Raw genomic sequence first — 20,369 nt, forward strand, 5'->3', positions numbered from 1 at the left:
ATTATTGATATACCATAAAATACAGGCAGTGAGAAATAATATAATAAATGTTTTTTATTATTTTATTTACTTTAAACTGAACAAGAAGGCAACTGTAAAACTTTCGATATATACAATTATTTATATAGTTTAGTTATATATAGTTGTATAATATAATTTATATAGTTTTATGTGAATTGATTACATATTACTTTGCAACGAAGTGAGTATCTGGCAACCCTGTATCTGTACACATATGCTAACATGTCTTGGGAATTTTCCTTATTTCAATAATTTGAACAATTTTCTTTTTTACGCTTGAATAGAGTTTTTTTTATTTTCAACTTATTTTTAGAAAATTTTCCAGTTATTGGAAATTCCTTTAAATTACTACCTAATTTTTGCTTTAAAATCAATTGCATTCAAGTGGACGCATACGAGGAGTACACACAAACCCAAATATTTGAGTAAAGAAAATAAAACAGTTATTGTTGAAAATTAAATAATAAACAATTAAATAAACAATATTCTTATTCGGTTTTTAAATATTTGTTTTTGTTGAACTATTTTTATTTTATCACTCATACGCACCATTGGGCAAGATTTCTTTCCGCAAACCGACTGCAAAAAATCATATCTGAACATTTAGTATTATTTTAAAAATAATTGAAATAAAGAGAAAAATAAAATATACAAATTCAAGCTTCACAAAGCACTTGTCAAAAGCATTTCTATTAATGTTACAATTAAATTACTGTAAACTACAGAAACCACAAGTGTGCATACATATTTGATTGACATTTTCAATAATGTGCATAAGAACTTTTATTTAGTGCAAAAGAAAAAATAATATACAATTTAATAAAGTCATAAATTAAATAGTTTTAATACATTGAATAAATGTGCATTAAGTTGTTCACAATCAGTATGACTCTTAAGAGATGTCAACTTTGTGACAGCTGAAATCAAAACCATCAGTGGTTACTGCATTCTCCGGAAAGCTCAGTAATTTTAGTTCAATTGTAGTGTTACCTTATGCCTTGATTTCATTCTTTCTTATGGGTTTCACATTTAAAGGATTTTTTTTTTGGAAAATTTTATGTAAAAAAACATTTTCTTCATTATTTTTAAATTTTTTTATATAATTACTTAGTCTGTCTTAGATCCAATAAGACTGGGTTAATAAACATTCTTAGCACAGTAACAGCCATGACCGCATGACCATATGTAATTCTGTTGTAGGTTATAAAATTTATAACTCTGCATTAAGTTCGCTAAGAGAAGAACAGTAAGTTATGAAATGGTAAAAAATGTGAATAGAAACAATATGTAAGCCCGTGGATAGGTTGTTCGTAGGTAATTTCATTGCGGTTCATCTTCAAGATCTTCCGAGCACTGTTGTTAAAAGCCACTAAGAACATTTCAGGAAAGTTGAAGAAAATTCTCTTAAGCTCTATGTTTTTAAAACTCATCCTGTAAGAGGAGACTTTCGACCGATGATTTGGGCTTTCTTCTTTCACATACTTATTTGGACAACTAAAAACTGAAAAGTTAAAAATTGCAGAGAAATATTAAAAGTATCTTGAAAGGATTCGTTAGATAAATAAGTAGTTGTAGCTGATGATGAAATGTAGTGTTTTCCATAAGAAACGAGAACAAAACTTCAGAGAGTGGATCTTAAGCTTAAGAACCTTAAAGAGGATACACTAACTCTTTAAGAGAAGTGAAATCAATACAATGTTGATCTATTTCTTAGACTGATCCTAAGAATTTGATGATGAAATAAAAATACTCTGCCAATTCAACAACGATGATTAGTCGAAATTTGAAATTTGACGAGTTTAACAGGAATTTCGACCATGCAGTTAATAAAATATGAAGTTGATTTATGCTGTATTGTAATGCATTTTCAGACAAAAATGTAATGGTGTGTGAGTACTTGACCAACCGAGACATTATATCTATCAAAGACTTTTCGTATTTATTTAGTTTGAATCCATGCTAATATTATAAAATTGTAATAAAATGAATAAAACGAAATTGTTTCGACACGATTATTATCATTTAAAAGGCTTTAATCGATATATATTAAAAGTATACCAGGCGTTAACTATAGAATATATTTATAATATACATACTATATATATAATATATTTATAAATTTATTGAACGTTTTCAGCATTATGGAGATTATTTTGAATAAGTACTTCGTCTTTGTTTTGAGATTTATCGCATCACATTTGGGACATGGTATGTATATAAATATCGCTGATGTGACTAAATAATTTGTACTTATTTTTGAGACTAGTCTTTTAACTTTTGGGAGAGAGTGTCCATATAAATATCGCAGATGTTTCGAAGTTTATATGACTCCTTCCTTAGGGCATATAAACAAATATTTATTTAAAATCTTTACCTAAATTAAAAAATAAATTTAGTTACCAATTATGAAATGCCACTTGCAATCAGTCTCAAATGATACTCACTATTATATCTAAATAGATAGTTAATTGAGTTAACTATCATAGTTTGGAAGTTTAAGGCTTTTTATTGTGAAACTATGTTTTAAGTTTAAAGCTCAACTATTATTGATGTCGTCGACAATTATATGTAGTATATTAATTGCTGAAGATATCCATTTCATTCCTAATAAATAGAATGTTGAGATTTTTCTATTATGTGTTAATCTCTAATTTTTTCTTAATTAACTTCTCTTTATATTCTTATTCCTCCTAGTCTCGAAATATATCAAAAGAAGATTTAATATACTTGTTTCTAATAAGTAAAATTTATTATTAGTACTTAGTTTTAGTACACAATTTAGTACTTATAGGTGTCAAAATTTTTTTCCTAAAAAGTCTTTGTTAGACCAGTAAAAATTACTACATTAAAACTGCAGAAGAAGATCTTGCTTGCAAAAATAAAAGATGGGGTTAATAAATTGCATATCAGAAATATGATTGATGGACATGCCGTTCTGGTAAGAAAGGATGCTGGGAAGTTAGACAGCACTTTTCATTACTTCTCACTGTATGATTATGTGTGGCTGTGTTATTTGTAGAAGTGTCTCCATATCAATTATTGGTCTTGTTTTAATTCGCATCGTATTAACACCTATATACTATTCCATAGATTAACTAATGTTTATTCGTTGCATTAGTTTTTGATTAGTTAACATGAAGTACGAATTTTGAATTTTGCAGACACTCTGCAATTTAATGGAACATACATTTCTAAATATAAATCTTCGATTTTATTACAAATTGATAAAAAAATACTAAAAAATGTTATATATTTGGTTTCTGTTTATTCACGGATAAACCACGATTTCATCTTTAACCTTTTATTACTTGTTAAATGTGTTTTTTTTTTGTTGCAAATATATTTGCGGTACTTTAAATAGCCGTAAAGATACTATATGATATCAATTTTCAATGACTAAATCAATAAACAGTCACTAAAAAACGAAAGTTTACTGCATGTATTATGACCCTGCGATGTAGGAGTGAATTTGGTAAATAGTCTTGTATCTAATATTTCGCTGTCAACCATTTCAGCTGAGTTTTATTCGAGTACACATAAAAAAGAATCAGTGTCAAAATATGTTAATTATAGTCATTGCTTAAGTAATATCAATCAAAAGAATTTTATTTTTTTTTATATCTTTATTTTATATTTTTAAAATATTTTCCTATTTGGTAAATATCTTTTATTTCCTTTGTACCTTTGGGAGAAATGTCTGGATTAATCGAAATAATTGTTTTGAAGTTGTACATTTACTTGAAGATGTTTTTTTATAATTATTACTATATTAGTTTATTGAATAAATATATATTCTAATTTACAATTTTTATATTATAGGTACTTTTAAATTAATTGTCTGTAAAACATTATATGGCTTTAATAGCAGAGGGTTGAAAAATTTTAACTAAAATAGAATTTGTTATAAAACTTAGGCTTAAGAATTAAAGCCTATAACTTATAGAATCTTATTAATAAAAATTAGTAATATTGTGATATTTTTAGAAAAACATATGTTAATATGTATACATATATTTACAACTATATATATTAAAATACAGCATTGTTGAAAAATTTAGCACCAAATGAATCATGTATATTTCGCTAACATGTGTATATATAGTAAGTATAGTACCGCTATTCAAAAATTTGATAGCAATTAGCACTATTATATCCTCGTTGTTTATTAATGTGTGAGGTTCATTGATCTTATTTATTTAAAATTTATGCAAGTGGAAAAATTCAAATTTCAAATTTTAATCGTCAAAATGAACTGCAATTATTTGTTCACTTTTCTAATTCTCAAATTCATATATCAATCAATTTATCAATTTTAAATTTAGATCTTAAATTTCTATAAGAGAACATAATCTAAATAAATATATTTTATGTAGTGAATATATTTTCTAAGAACTGATATATTAATCAATTTATCAATTTTAAATTTAGATCTTAAGTTTCTATAAGAAAACATAATCTAAATAAACATATTTTATGTAGTGAATATATTTTCTAAGAACTGATATATCAATCAATTTTTCAATTTTAAATTCAGATCTTAAATTTCTATAAGAAAACATTATTTAAATAAATATATTTTATGTAGTGAATATGTTTCAGTATGAACAAATTTTAATTAGTCCATATTGTTGATTCCATTATTTCAATTTCTAACAATTTTCTAAGAACAAATTCAGCTGTACAACTGAGTCTTATTTGAAATTACTTGGTCCATAATTAGGGCGATTGGATAAAAAAATGCATTCCTTTAAACAATTGGTAATATTCCGATTAAGTGTCTTAATGCGTTCTGCTACATTATATCTGTCCACAGATATATTACACTATATCAATAGAAACGGCAAGCATTAGTATGATTAATAATTTCTGTGGTAGTTTCAATTAGACGATGGAACATGCTTCATACCTCATAATATAAGAAATTTATTAATTGAAAAGTTGAAAATGACCATCATTTCTTTATACTTTCCAATATAGAAAAATTTTAACTGAATAGTGGAACATGCCTTATGTATAAAGTGACCCCGTTAAAATGTATATATATTAACGCGATTACTATATCTTTATAACTATAAGTGTATACAAATTAAACTAGATACAATCAATTAATTTTATAAATTGTTAAAATTTATTTTATAAATGTGAATCAAATAATTATTTATTCAATAAGAAGTTGAAAATGCATCATTCTTTTATGGCCACGTCTTCTTTTCATCTTCAGATAAATAAAATTTTGAAGAAATGAAGAAACGAATGTATTCGTTTATTATACTATACTTTAAAATGACTTTGGATGAAAGTTTCTCTCAAGTTGCTATTGACTTTGTCTTTGTGAGGTTTCAAACATACAAATTTTGAAGTTAGATTTTTTTTTGCCGAATGTGATGCGTCTTATGACTAAAAGAAAACTAGAAGGGTTCTCATAGTAATGAAGAAACAACAACTATAAAAATTTGATTAATTTATTGAAATTTCGCTGACCATGTGATCGTCGGAAATACTCCAATTTTTATATATATATATTTTTTATTTTGTATATAATTTGTTTGGATTGTAAGTGTCAGGTTTAGAACTTGTGCCTGTCAAATTAAAAGCGATGACTAATCGTGTTTTTCCACAAGTAGTCAAGGTTGCACAAACTTTTTCAAGTTCCAAGTTTTTCGTCACTCTATTTGTAGGTGACTCTAATCAAAGCAATTACTATTTTCTAAATTAGAACGAGCTTATGAAATACAGCTCTATTTAAAAACACAAGTTCAACGAATTGCAAGTTTTTTTTGTTTTTTTTTTTTTAACAAATATCTATATTGTTTCATAAGATTTTGATAGGGTGAAAGACCAATTCATTATTCTTATTTAACTTTAAAATTAATGTTAATGTTAAGTCACAAATAAATAAATAAATGAATATAATTTTGGAACGTTAATTATTTAATTATATATAATTAACATATAGGATTATACCTTGTTTCGAAATACACACTAATGATTTCCATTTTTCTCTAATTTGCAGATAATTTCAACAGATAAATTTAAGTTCAAAGTTGAATTATGAAATTAAAAGAAACTATGCCTTACTTTTTCAACTTCGAATCCCATGTTGTACTATTTTTTACTAACTGATTTCTTTTTTTGTATTATTTTTAATACGAAATTGTAGGAATATCTATACTTGTTTTTTGCCGTAAAAGTTTTCCCTTAAGGTAAAGCACAAACTGTACCAGGAACTATCGTGAAATAACCCAGAAACATCCACAACAACAATAACAATCACAACAACAAATTCAATTGCATTAAATGTACTCGTAGATACTTATTTATTAGCAAAAGTTAAAAGAAAAAGGATTTCAGTTCAACGACGACAACAACAATGACAACAACCATATGAAAAAAACAGCAGGAGCAGCAGGAATGGTAAGAGCAATAGCAGCGTCAGCAAAAACCCCCTAAAAAACGTCCCTAAAACACAGGTAGGCAGCATCTGAATCTCAAGTGAATTAAAAGAAAAAATGTGCTTATTGGAAGCAAGGATTGCTGGAAGGTTTCCTCTGCATCTTCATCTTATACCGCACTATTTCCATTTGAAACTGTTTGCTGTGATATTGAAAGTAAACGTATTTATTGTTGTATTTTTCACATGCACAGCAGCTTGTGGCAAAGATAATATACCAGTTTAACACAACAGATTGAGAGATACATTTTATGTTGAAAAGTATCTTGTGGATTTTAGCACATTTGTTTTGCCATAAAATAGGGTAAAAGTTTGGTATTTCAATATTTATTTGTGTTGCTTTATGTGTAAATTGAATTTTATACCCAGTTTAGAAGTAAAATTTTTTGTACGTACAAAAAACTCATCCATATATATATATATATGTATATATACGTTGCAGGGTTCTTATGCTGTGTTTCTTTTTTTTTGCATTTAGTTCAGATGAGTTATGTGGGTCCCAGACCAATTTTAAGGCTATTTCCGTTTGTTAACTATTTTGTAAACTCATTTCGTGTACATTTTGCTGTTGTTTTATGCCCATTATGTGTGAATTTAATTTACCAGTTGTGCTTATCGCTTTTTCTGGTCCTAAAAATCTGATTTATGTGAAAAATGTGTGTTGAAATGCTCGAATTCGAATTCATCAGATAAACACAAGGTGCGAAAAAGTAATGTTAGGATTTCAGGCAAATGAAGTGGGAACGTTCTTAACTTCTTGTTCTTCCTGTATTTAAATATTGATATGACGAAGAGTTTTCTTTAATAATTGAATTATATAGATTTTATGCAGTTCTGAAGTGATATATATACTCATGATTGTACTATTGCTTACATTCATCTGTACGATAATAAATTTTAACAACAGTAGTAAGGAGAAAAATGTTTTATCTGCTACATAAATATTTCCAAATGGAAGTACTCACCACTTTGTTACAAAACACTTAACTCTATAAGGTAAAGATGTATCAAAATTTGATGATGTTTCAATAGATGGCTTTTGTATAAAAATTTACACAGTTTTTTAAATGACACGAAAAGTAATGCGACTTAATATCAGGAAAATGCTTTAAAAGTTGCTTTAGAATCGTGGGTACGCACGTTCCGACGGACGTTCCGATAAGACACCAACTCAGCACCAGCTCCTAAAGCTTATGTGAACCAAGTATGGTTAAAAAATCATGTTCCACACTTTATTTTGTCCACACAATGGCTTTCAAATTCGACAGATTAAAATCCGATGCACTATTCCATCTGGATCATTTGAGAGAGCAAGGTGAAGATATGGATGTGCTGAAAAAAACTATGCTTCAAGTATGGACAAAAATACCAGAAGGTCACATTTGTGAAGCATGCAACTCAATTATTTATTTTGTCCACACAATGGCTTTCAAATTCGACAGATTAAAATCCGATGCACTATTCCATCTGGATCATTTTAGAGAGTAAGGTGAAGATATGGATGTGCTGAAAAAAACTGTTCTTCAAGTATGGACAAAAATACCAGAAGGTCACATTTGTGAAGCATGCAACTCAATTATTTATTTTGTCCACACAATGGCTTTCAAATTCGACAGATTAAAATCCGATGGACTATTCCATCTGGATCATTTTGGAGAGCAAGGTGAAGATATGGATGCGCTGAAAAAAGCTATTGAAAAATACCAGAAGGTCACATTTGTGAAGCATGCAACTCAATTATGAACTGTTTAGAGGCAATAGTCAAGGTAAGAGGTGGCCACATTTTGATTATTTCTAGAAGTGCTTATAATTTGAAATAAAAAAAATAAATTCACACAAAAAGGAATCGTCGGCTGAATAGGTAACATTGTAAACGCCTAACCCTGTAATAATGGATAGTTGTGATGTTGGCATTGAAGATGAGTATAAAGTCTTAAAGTATGTATTATTTTCGTCACCATAAAAATAATTACTATATTTAAAGAGTGCTTAATAGTGTAATAAATTCATGCAAATTATAATATTCTACTCTCCAAGCTAATATTTAAACTATTAGAAGTCAATTTTTTATACTGTCTTATTGTTTAAATTTTTATTTGATTGTGTAAGTTTCAAAAAATATAATTAAACAATTTCTGAACTAAAAGACGTCATACTCGTACTTTCGCTTTTCCTGCTTAGGACTCCACTTCGCACACCTTCTCGACCTGCCGAAATCGAGCATCAAAATGGAGTTGCTCCTTCATAAATGTGCGCGTCTTATGTGCTGTGCACGTAAATATAACATTTCTGTTGTTCACATCTGTAACAGGATACGAAAAATTGGAGTATGTAAATCTAATTTGTATGCGAGTTTTATTGTGAGATTCTTCTTTTGATAATGCTCAGTGCGATAGAATTGGAATTAAAGCAAATGAAGTCGTCTTCCCGTACAGCTGTACAGCAACCTCTGTAGGATACCTCTGTAGGAACCGTAACGTTCGACGTTAACCAAATGACGCACGGCATAGCTAGAGCTGCTGCATCGATATATATTGTTGATACTATTGTACACTGAGCTTATTTCGAAATTGATTCGCATAGTTGCAACGTCAGTAACAGCAGTAGCTCTACATATTTTTGTACAGCAGCCGTTGTAATTGATAAAGTGGCTTTATTGTAGCAATTTTCTTTGAAAATCCTTCACTTTTTTCTGCTGTATACTCTCGCATTACTTGTCATCCATTGAAATTTGTTGCATACTGACACGTATTCCTCCTATTCCTCAACGCTGTAAAGAAATCATGCAATATTGTCTGGATTTTTGCATTAATTTCGCTCCTGTGATTGAATTGCATTTTGATTTGCGTATCAATTTACTTGTAGGTTCTTCCATTGCTTAGTATTGCTTTTGTGCAGCAATTTCTTAAGCTCATAATCGGCATTCGAAATTCTACAGCGGATTTGTTGCAATAACAACAGCAAAGGAAATGGTATCAGCTTGTATAACAATTCCTTTTCATATTTTCTCTCTAATAAACGTTATGTTGTCCTTTATTGCATTTGAACTTATAGCTTATGTATTCAACTACATCCTCGATGTCTGGATTAAAAATTGATTAAGTCACATACTGAAATGCATACAAATGAGTTCAATTATTTTTGCAATAAAAGAAGAAATTTTAGTGAAGTCTTGTTTTTGGTAAGTTAGATCACTTAATGGAAATTAAGGCATTTTAGTAATCGATTTGAAGTAAATCACATTTTCGTAAATTGCACTTAATCAATGTGCCACAACTAATTCGAAAGCACAATTTTTTCGAAATTGTGCTATTAGTGTAAGATACTAATTATAATATAGTAAATATTATGATAATAGATAGATACACAGTTAGTCTAAAAACTATCCGGAACTTATTATGTAAAAGCCGCAAATAAAAAATTGTCCCCAAAGAAAAAATGCTTTTAGTAAGCACTGTATTTAACCACTATGTCCCTTAGTGCTTTTATTCTGTTCTCAAAATTTAATTTTCACAAAGATATTTTTAATCAATTGGAGAAATTACCTAGAAATTGGAAGACATCGGTCCATGCGATCTGGCAACACATAAATAAGTCGCTGTGATTTGGCAATAAAAATTTGACTATAAAGGGTACTAATATATGAATGGAAGTAATAATTGAAATATAATAATCAGTATATAGTATATATTTTAGGCTAATGATAAAATCTAATATTAGTAATTAAATTATATATAATACTTAAATCAGCGCCCTCTAAGTCCAGTGCCCTCTAAAGACAGATATTAACCTAGATACCTCTGATTTGCTTCTGTGTGATACACAGACGTTTTACATTTGGAATAGATGTAGCCAATCTGCTAATCCTCTGACTGCTAAGGCCGTATGGGCTCACTCACTCAATCAACCTCCGACTTTAGCTGGCTTATTTCCTGCTATATTAGAATGTCCAGGACCCCGTGCTAGAGTTGCCTTAGTCCTCTCAATTAGTGCGCAAATAAATTCCTTACATTCTTGCACTAATCTGGAAGAAATACAGACAGCTTTAATAACTGCCTAATTGTGAGTTAGAATATAGACTTGATTTCCGCGACAGTCTATACTGAAAACAATTCACTGTAAGTTTTTAACTAAAAGTCAGATCTACATAAGAGTTAATATACTATTTCAATATTATACAGATTTAAAAATAAAATCATCTTTATGTAAGCCTAGAGTGATGTAATATAGTGGAACAGCTTATATACATTTTTGGAATTAGCTTCAGAAAGATATGCGAAATATGTTAAAGTAATATACAGTAATTCCCCCTATAACGCAGTACCCTCATAACGCGGTATCCTTACAACGAGTTTTCATATTACGCGATTTCAATCTTCCTTATAACACGGGCAATCCTCCATATAAAGCGATTTGTACAGTTCATAATTAGCTTCGCGTACCTTTGCACGTGTGCATATGAGGTATACGGGAATACCCCTATACCCCTATATACAGGGGGGATTACTGTATACTGTTTTTTGGAACAAGTTTTTTTATCAGTTAAAATCAAAAAAATTTTTTGTCGTTTATTATTTGTTAAGTATCTTTTTTAAAAATGGGAAAATTTAACTGTACCAGTTAAATTGTCGAACAATGCTTTGACTTTTAATTTTATAATGAATGAAATTTAAATTGTGAAGTTAATCGGTGTATATAAACCTATTTTCGATAGTTATTTTTTAGTGGTGGCTTCAGCGATAGTCAACCAGTCATATTCATTAGTCGACTTAATCTGCTTGCAGTTGCAAACTGTTAATGTGCAAAGAATCTTCGGCACGTAAACTTAATTCAGTAATTAATAAATAGATTAATAGATAGATATTGTTAAATCGATTAGTCTCACCATTCCAGAGTTTATAAATATGTGTTGCTAATTTGGTATCAATACTTCTTCGCTTGAAAAATACCGTCATACATGACGTATGATTGATTTCGTTTTTAAAAGTTAATTGAAATATTTTAAGATGAAAATTTTTACTAGTAGTAGTAGTATTCCTCTTTATTATATATAGGTTATATTTACATTTACAAAATTAATATATTATTCTTTATACATTTTTAATAATTTATAATATACATAACATAAAAATCATAAATAATTATATTAAAAGTAAGTAAAACCTAACTTAATTGGCATAAATAGTTTTTAAATTTTCTTTATAACCAGGCTTTCGTCGTCAATCGGAGGTTTGGATTTGTGTTTATTGCTTTTTTTTCATTGCAGTAACTATCATATAAGTGACACATTGAGAACTTCAGCTTATGAGTGTTTAAAATGCTTCTAATATAATATTTTTCTATAATGAATCGCCATTTTCACATAGATCGATAACATATGGCAGTTCTCATCATTTAGCAGCCTCATTAACTCGTTGATATCTAACTTCTTAACTCGTTGATATGTTTTCTTAGTAACGTATGACATTTACTTAGAAAATGTATTAGAGCTTCCTTTTCTCCAGTATTGCATAGTGTGTATTTCGGGTCTGATGAGCTAATTTAGGAAGCCCTGTTGAGCTTTAACAGTTCTCCTCGACTTTTGAAAGTATATCCAATTGCTTCTGCACCGAAACGTTCGGCGAAGTAATTGTTGTTGCCCAAGTCAAAATTAAGTTCTCTGTGTAAAACACGAGTTAAGCTTTGTCGACTTTCTTCAACAAACTTTTCTCTAAATGCAATACCGATTTTTACTAATATATTTTGCTGCCACTTCTTCCACGAATGTATGTTGTCGATTATCAGCGTTTCATCGTGGACTGTTACTAGATCAGCCCACGTTTTAAAAAAGTGATTCTTCTCCTGCATTAGAGATATAGCTAAGATTTTAGGTAACCGCGAGCTTTCCGTGTTGAAAACTTTTAACATGTACTTGAAGTGGATTTCTAAAGTATACAAGTACAGAGGTGACAAGCCACTTTCCAAATAAATCATTCGGTTGGGTGTGTCGTCATATTTTTTTTACAAAAAATCGTAAAAGTTTTTCTACTTCCTCATATTGTAGCACTCCCCATACCTGAGCCGCATAGCACATTATTGATCTTGTAGTAGCTTCCTTCGTAGAGTTGAAACTTTGTTTTGAACGGTACATCTTTATTTTCCAATATATTTTTCCATGAGCAGTTAATAGCTTTTTTAGCTTCCCTCAATTTTTCAGTTAAATGTCTATTAAGTGTAGCATTATAATACATCCATGTTCCAAGATACTTATATATTGCTTAACTATTTCTACATTTCCTCCCCTTAATCTCCATATTTCTACATTTGTATAACGCCTGCATTGCTTTCTAGAAACTAGCGCTTTTGACTTCTCAATATTAACTGTTAGCCCCCATAGCCTACAGTAACTGTGTAGCTCGTTTATTATAATTTGTAAACAATCGGGACTTTTTGCTAGGAGAACGATGTCATCTGCATACAAAAGAGCTTTAATATTTACAACATTTATAAAGGCGCCTCCAGATAGATGTGTAACCACGTCGTCTATATAATGTGAGAACAGAATCGGACTGAGTACACAACCTTGTTTATCTGCTGCATTTTTACTACATTTACTAAACAGTAAGCAAATGTTTAATATAACTCAACAAAAATTCAAGTTAAGCATATATGCAGTTTGAGATTTTCAAATTAATATAGTACATACATAGGTTTAACCTTTCCACGGTATAATTTAATAACTTCACGAGAGGTCATAACTTATGTGTATTGCAGATATATTTCATGCTTTAAACATTTAAATGTGTAAATTTAAATTTAAAATTTTAAAGTACAGTGTTTTGTAATATGGAAATCATCAACGGTTCCTTAATAGACTTTATTGCACAAAGCTCTTTGATGAACTTTTGAAAAGATAAAAAAGTACGTGTCGTTAAATGAAATTAATTTTTTGGAGTTTTGAAAGTATGTTTGTTTATTGGGTAACCAATAGAGTATTTCGTTTTCATAAACATATATGGAGTTATACTTTTTAGACGAAATGGATGGAATAATATGGTATACGGAATCCTGCCAAGAAAAAGTGCTGCACACAAGCACAGCTAATTACTTTTTGAATTAAAATGCTAAAAATGTGCGATCATTTGCAGTAAGTAGCTTGATAGAAAAAAAATATAATTTTTTTTAACAAGAATAACAAAAAATTGTTCAAAAATAAAGCAAAGGAACAGAGCCGCAAGCGGAAAATCACTTAAGCGAAAAAGTTCGCAGAGAAAACTTTATGCAAACTTTTCCATTACAAAATTTTTTCCAAAACAGAACAAAAACATTGAAAAATTCAAAAGTAAAACAAACAAATGAATTTCTTGCTTAAATGTTTAAGGATTAAGAAAGAAAAGCTGCAAATGAAAATGAGGGGGATTTGCATTTTCATGTTATATATTTGCATTACATATTATTAAGTAGAGCAGCAGTGGAAGGAAAAACTTTTGTTTGCGTACCAATTTTCAAACTCAATTTGAGTTTTCGAGTTTGCTCAATCTAATTAAAAGCGTGTCAGTGAAAAGTGTTAAGCGCGATAACATGACGCGACAGTGCGGCTCAGATTGATAGGTGTCGGGCAAGAGTATGCCGGATGATGCGAGACAGCACAACCATAATAAGTGATGACACTTATCCACGCCTACAGTATGGCGAAAAACAAGAAGAAAAAATTCAAAATCAAAATCAACGAATTGAAACCGAGTTTCTTTAACCATAAAGAAGTCATGGTCTTTAACTTTTATAGAGAATCTATATCATGAATATTGTGTCCAATAAAAGCGGACGTTCCACATCCTCATCCTTGTCTCGTTATTATTTCTTTTGTATATACACGATATGCCGAGTTTATATAACACAACAATTACAACTTTTGCAGACGATACGGCTCTACGGTCCGTGAAAGATTCCCTCTGTGATGAAGGGGCCAGAATATTCCCGCGCTATGCATGCCTGTCGTAAGAGGCGACTAAAATCCCGATGCCACTTCTTCACTTGTGCGAGAAGTGTGCATGATAGTAAGTGTTCCGCCCCACTTGCGACACATGACCAGAGCTGTAAATCTACCTTGGGGGTCATCGGCTCGCAGCTTCGGCTATGCGTACCATTTGTGGTTTCACTCGAGGGCTTTGTGGTTAATACCCAAACGTACGCGGGTAAAAGTATTCAGTTACAGTTTTAACATTTATTCGGCGTGGAGTAGGTATTCATCACCGGTCGCTGTGCCCCAAAGATCAGCAAACGCTTAAGGTTAGACTCATATCAAATTAAGGTGGAAGTTATAATTTGCACACATTTTTTCATTTTGCACCAGCGGAAATTACTGAATTTCTAATGAAGCGTTCATTTTTTTCTTCCTTAAATTAAGGGTTTTTGAGTATTAACTTTTTATTTGTGTCGAATTTATTTAAGGTTGAATATTTTGCTAAATATTGACAATCAATTCCTCGTTTGTAAGATCATTTCACTTCATGGAAATTAGTTTTAAAATTTGTCCTGTACTCTGTATATACTGTTTACACGATCACTTTATATACTTATTTGGTTCGACTAGTTCAACTGTTAAGTGTATATTTTATTATAAAAATTTATTCCAAAAAAAAAACAATCCTTTTCCTGCTGCATTGTTTCTTTGAAGGTTGTTGATTCATTTTGAAATTTGATGATGGCTCACTCAAAAAAAAAAATTATGGGGTGTGATTTTCTGGACTTGTCTTTAAAAGCACTCTTCACGAGAAGAAGAGTGCTTGTCTTTAAAAGATATAACAAAAACGAAAAAAATCTATTTCATAGGATTATGTTCGCGAATAAACTCGGTTCTCGTGAATATTGCGAGGTTTACTGTAGTTCTCTGTAGACATTGGTGTATTCCTTTTAATGCTCATTTTAGAAGTTGTGGAAACTAACAGAAAAAAAAAACAATTAAATATTTTCTCTGTGAATGCTCGGCTCTGGTATCCAGAACAAATAAGTTTTTAGTGAAGAACTTTTTTAACACTTTGTCAGACTAATCATGGGTAAGGATAAGAGATATATTATATTGTCTAAATTTGACGGGATGGATTTAGTTTTAATTTTTTTATATCTTAAAGTTTCTAACGAGGAAAATGGCAGCCAAACGTCTAGAAATGGCTAATTTAGGTCATTAGAAAGTTACATGTTGAACTACCATTACAATTGGATAAAACAACTAAACTCGGATTTCTAGAAAAAACAAAAAATTGTTTTTCTTAGCTAGAGCAGAGGCTTATTAAGTGCTTCTGTCTAATTACTTCTTTGGATATCAACTGTTTCTATAATTATTTTATATCAGAAAAATTTAAATTTTAAAATTAAAATGAAATTAAAATAAAATAAAAATTCTACATAACGAAGATGTCTTTATATTGAACATCTATTATCAGTTTTGAAGTTTTGAAGTTTTGAACTTTTGAAGTGATGTTCCCAAGATTTAAGCGTTTTTGTTGTATACATAAAGGGGCACGAGGGCAATGAAATAGCACACTCCCTAGCAAAGAAGGGAACATGTACTCCTTTGATTGTTCCAGAGTCCTAACAAATAGAGCCCTAACAAATAGCTTCACAAATAACTTATTATGTGAACGGGAGAAACAGTATCTACCTGAACACTGGAGAGCCCAAACAGGTAGTTGACAGTCAAGAAGATTTATTGATCCTAAACACGTCAATCCTTAGCCTTAACCGAAGCGATATTAAAATCTACACTGAACTTCTTACAGGACACTGTAGCCTTAATTACCACATGAAGATTATAGGTGCGGTAGAAAGTGATTCCTGTCCACTCTGTCATGAGCAGAAGGAAGCATCAGAACAGAATATGTTCTGAAACTACCCAAAGGCGGCAAGACGTAGACTCGACTGCCTTGGAAATGGAATCTTAGTCTCCAATCAAATAGGTAAAATTAAGCGCCTTTAGGCGCACAATGTAATACAATGAGCCTAAGTGGATCCACTAGGGATCGCCGGTATAACCTTAGGTGCACAATAGATCTTTTAGGTCGGGGTGCGTTCATAGCCTATTATTTAATAATAATCATGTACGAATGTATGAATATAGTGCACATTTGTCACATTTTTTGATATAAAAAATATTATTGTATATAAAAGAAGATAATTAGTTAACTAAATTTCAAATTTTGTCACTAATTATCTGAAAAACCTACTTAAACTAATAAAAAACGTGAATTAAGCTCTTAGTCATTATAAAGAAAATATAATATAATAATGCTTAATAAATAAATATGAATAAATGAAGGGAATAATTTAAGATTTTAACCTCTTGACAATCACATTCCTGAATTTGAAATCTAGTCCCGAAAATGTGTCACTAATCATCTGCTAAACATACCACGATGCCATGAGATGCCCTCATAGTCACTATAAAGAGATGAATAGAGATGAATAGGTTCACAGCTGTTTGAGTTTCCTTTGTGTGAGTCACTGATCGTATCACTTGGTACTTATTTACTCGTCACGCTTGAAATTAAAAGGATCATTCCACTAGGGCGACGAAAGTAATTGTTCTCTTATCTGTCACAATTTATTCAAATTAAAAAGTTCCTCAAAGAAGATAAAAAGACAAATAAACACATTAAATGTTTGAATAAATCCGGAGGAAAACTTTGTCATGTGCAAGAACGAAAGAAGCTTAATTGTTCCTGTGTGTGCATGAGCGTGGCTTCATGTGTACTTGTGTGCACTTGTGTGTGTATTGGTGTGCATTGGTGTGAATTATGTATTCAACCCTGCATTATAATAACGCGCAATCAACTCGTAAATTAAGCGAAAATAATGCGTCATGACACTTTATAAACTTGTGTGCAGATTTTCGTGTCGTTGTGTGTCAAGCTCTGCCGCTCCCGTCTCGGATATGTGCCGTTCTATACACTCCATGAGCTTGATGAGGCTCATTAAGAAGATTTTGTTTCTGTACTGTTTTTCGGTGCTGTAATATTTATGATTATTGCCATGCAGTGAACTGTTGTTGTAATTTGTGAGAAGTACAAATGTTTTATGTACTAAGTCAGACTGACATCGCCGCTTCGCTTTGTTAATAATTTCGTACAATCAAAGGCCAAAGACCCACGGAAAAATAAGAATAAATTAGAGCTCTTTAAGACTGGAGTTTCAGCGAAAATTCAATTTATTTGTGGAAAAAATGTTAAGAAAATATTATATAAATATTGCAATATAGTATGGAAGTAATTAATTAAGGCGAGAAATGAAAAATTGTGAAAACTTACCATTATTTTAAATAACAGATTGGGTAAAAAGTATTTATCGTTTCCTTTTTATGTATGAAATTTCATACTCTGAGTTTTTTACTCTGCACACAAAAAGTGTGACATTTGTCAATATTTCTGTAACGCACTAAGGAGAATGTTTTTGAATTCATAAAGTATAAATGGGTCATTCTCTTACAAGCGAAAGAAATCTTGACAAAAAATTACTTTATCAGATTAATTTGTAAAATAAAACTTTTTTCCCGTGAGACTTTAGGGTTCTAAGAAAGGCAAAATCTGAGTACCATTTTTAAAATAAATATATATGCGACTAGTGGAGTAACATTAGTATGACTTTCTCAGTATTACGTTCCTAGATTAGGTTCTATACATAAAAAAGAACAAATCATACAACAAATAATGCCGCTACAAACAGAATAGTATTGAAATTTAACAATTGAAAATAAAATTATAACTAATTAATTAATTCAATTATTCTACAGCTGGTTTATGATTTCGTTCTAATATAAACATAGCAAGTAAAATTGTTAATAAAAACTTTCATAGTAATAGTAACAAAACTCCAGAAAAATATGCGAACGAAAAAGTCAAGTACGGCTTTGGATTAGTTGGTTAAGGTGCGCTGTTTCTGAGTTTCACATTTGGCAGGACCCGAGTTCGATTCCTCGTACTTGCAGTCTCACGAAATAATTATTTACGAATAACTAAATATAAGAATTATTTCCAAGACCACTGATGATGGGTATTTGGCAATACTCCAAACAGCTGTATGGTCAGCCAAAAATTCAATTAATTAAAAATAATATAAAAAATAAATTTTTGTTGTTGTATTTCACTACTGTTCGAAAAAACCTTTTTAGAAATATATATTGCAATATTTTGTCCTATGAGGTACTGCCACTGGGAGTTCTGAAAATGGCAGTAACTCCGATATTTTTTATGGGTACTATTTCGAAAATAAAAACTATTGACAAAAAGTAACTTCATCACCCCTGATTTAGTTGAAATTATTTTATAAGCTTAATTTGTAAAATTGAGAGTTGTCACCTTACATTGATATGAATTTTGCATTAGTGTCGCGTTATTCTTCGGACTTATCAGCCTAGAAATTTACTACATTCGAAAATTTCTTTGGATTTCAAAGAAATCCTTTTCTATTCGAAATAGATTTCTTGTCATAGGATAGACAACTCTTAATTAAAAAAAAGAAATAATGATTATTTTTTATTCTATTTATTTTTATTTAAACAAATTTTTTAAGTTCATTTAAATATTTTGCATTTTTTTTCTAATTTAAGTTTTTCTTGTAAAATAATTCTGTCAATATTTTCTTTTTCTCATTAAAGGCAACCAGATCCGGTATATGACTATGATTACCCACAATCATCAGCTGCACATGCAAATATGCCTCAGTATCATACAAAGGACACTCGATTGCAACAACAACAATTACAAGAAAAGAAAACAGGATTACAACAACAACGTAGACCCATACAAAATGAAAACAGTGAACCAACAATTGTAACTGTAGTTAAAAGTTTAAAAACAATGTGGGATATTTATCAGGCATTCTCATCTGCTTGGAATACATTAGCTGAACATCGACAGAAGCAACAGGAGATTTTGGAACAAAAGCAGATTGAACATCGGAAACAAATACGCATCAATTCAAAGAAGCCACCAAAGTTCGACTCCAACAAGAACGAACAATCCTCACAGAAAAATGGTACCACAGAAAATCCTAAAACGACTAAAGCAACAAAAACTACAAAAACAACAAAACTTCCAACAACTCCGTCGACAACAGTTTCTAAAGCAGACGAGGATACTGCAAAAGTTGAGCCACGCAAAGGCTCGAAAGGTGATAAGGCGAATAAAAAGGAAACTGAGGGTTTGCGTGAAAAACGTCAATCAATGAGCGATTCAACTGCAGTGGCAGATGTTGGGGAAGGTCGTTATATAAAAGGTGATCCGTTAAAAGGTTATTATGACTATGTCATTACAGAAGGCAGTTACAAGTTTTGGGCCGTTTTCCAAGTAAGTTCCTTTCATTTTTATTACTTTTGAAATAATGCGAAAATAAGTCGCCACTATAACCTTCTCTCATTGACCAATTATCGCACTAGATAGCTTCACAAGCCGAATTAGCATACTACCATCTTCATTCGGACCCACTAATGTTCTCTTAATTAGGATACTATTGGCTCCGATATTCCCTATGGTCACAATCTGTTTGTCTCTTTACCTGCATCTAGTTTTTCCCATATAATTGTTTCCGAATTTTCTGGTAGCCTTATCCTTTTACTACATTCCAAGCCTGTATATTCTTTATTCACAACAGTATATAAATATTTTAAAATTGCTGAGATACTCATAACTAAGAGTCTTTATGAGGACATCTACAAGTACACATACTGCTATTTTCATAGAAATTAATCTCTATTGTAAAGGTAAACACAATTAATATATAATAAGTCATTAAATATTTATTTCACTTGTATGTGCTTGTAGTTCACAAGTGTACGCAGTCATAATAATATCTTCTCTAACATCATCATTTCGTTCTTAATCATTCATTGTAGCTTTTAAACTGAAATATTTCATGCTGACAGTTT

At 30.5% G+C, this 20,369-nt stretch overlaps 1 protein-coding gene across 1 annotated transcript in view; it reads left to right on the forward strand.

The window, feature by feature from the left end:
• LOC119689994 (probable serine/threonine-protein kinase mps1) overlaps window positions 1-20,369 on the forward strand; it is a 41,517-nt gene that overhangs the window by 11,749 nt on the left and 9,399 nt on the right. The window contains exon 2 of the mRNA XM_038104961.1: window positions 19,101-19,791. Coding sequence (XP_037960889.1) covers window positions 19,101-19,791 — 691 coding nt within the window. The remainder of the gene's footprint in view (window positions 1-19,100; window positions 19,792-20,369) is intronic.

Source organism: Teleopsis dalmanni, chromosome X, assembly GCF_002237135.1.
Source record: "Teleopsis dalmanni isolate 2A chromosome X, ASM223713v2, whole genome shotgun sequence".
Taxonomy (NCBI): Eukaryota; Metazoa; Arthropoda; class Insecta; order Diptera; family Diopsidae; genus Teleopsis; species Teleopsis dalmanni.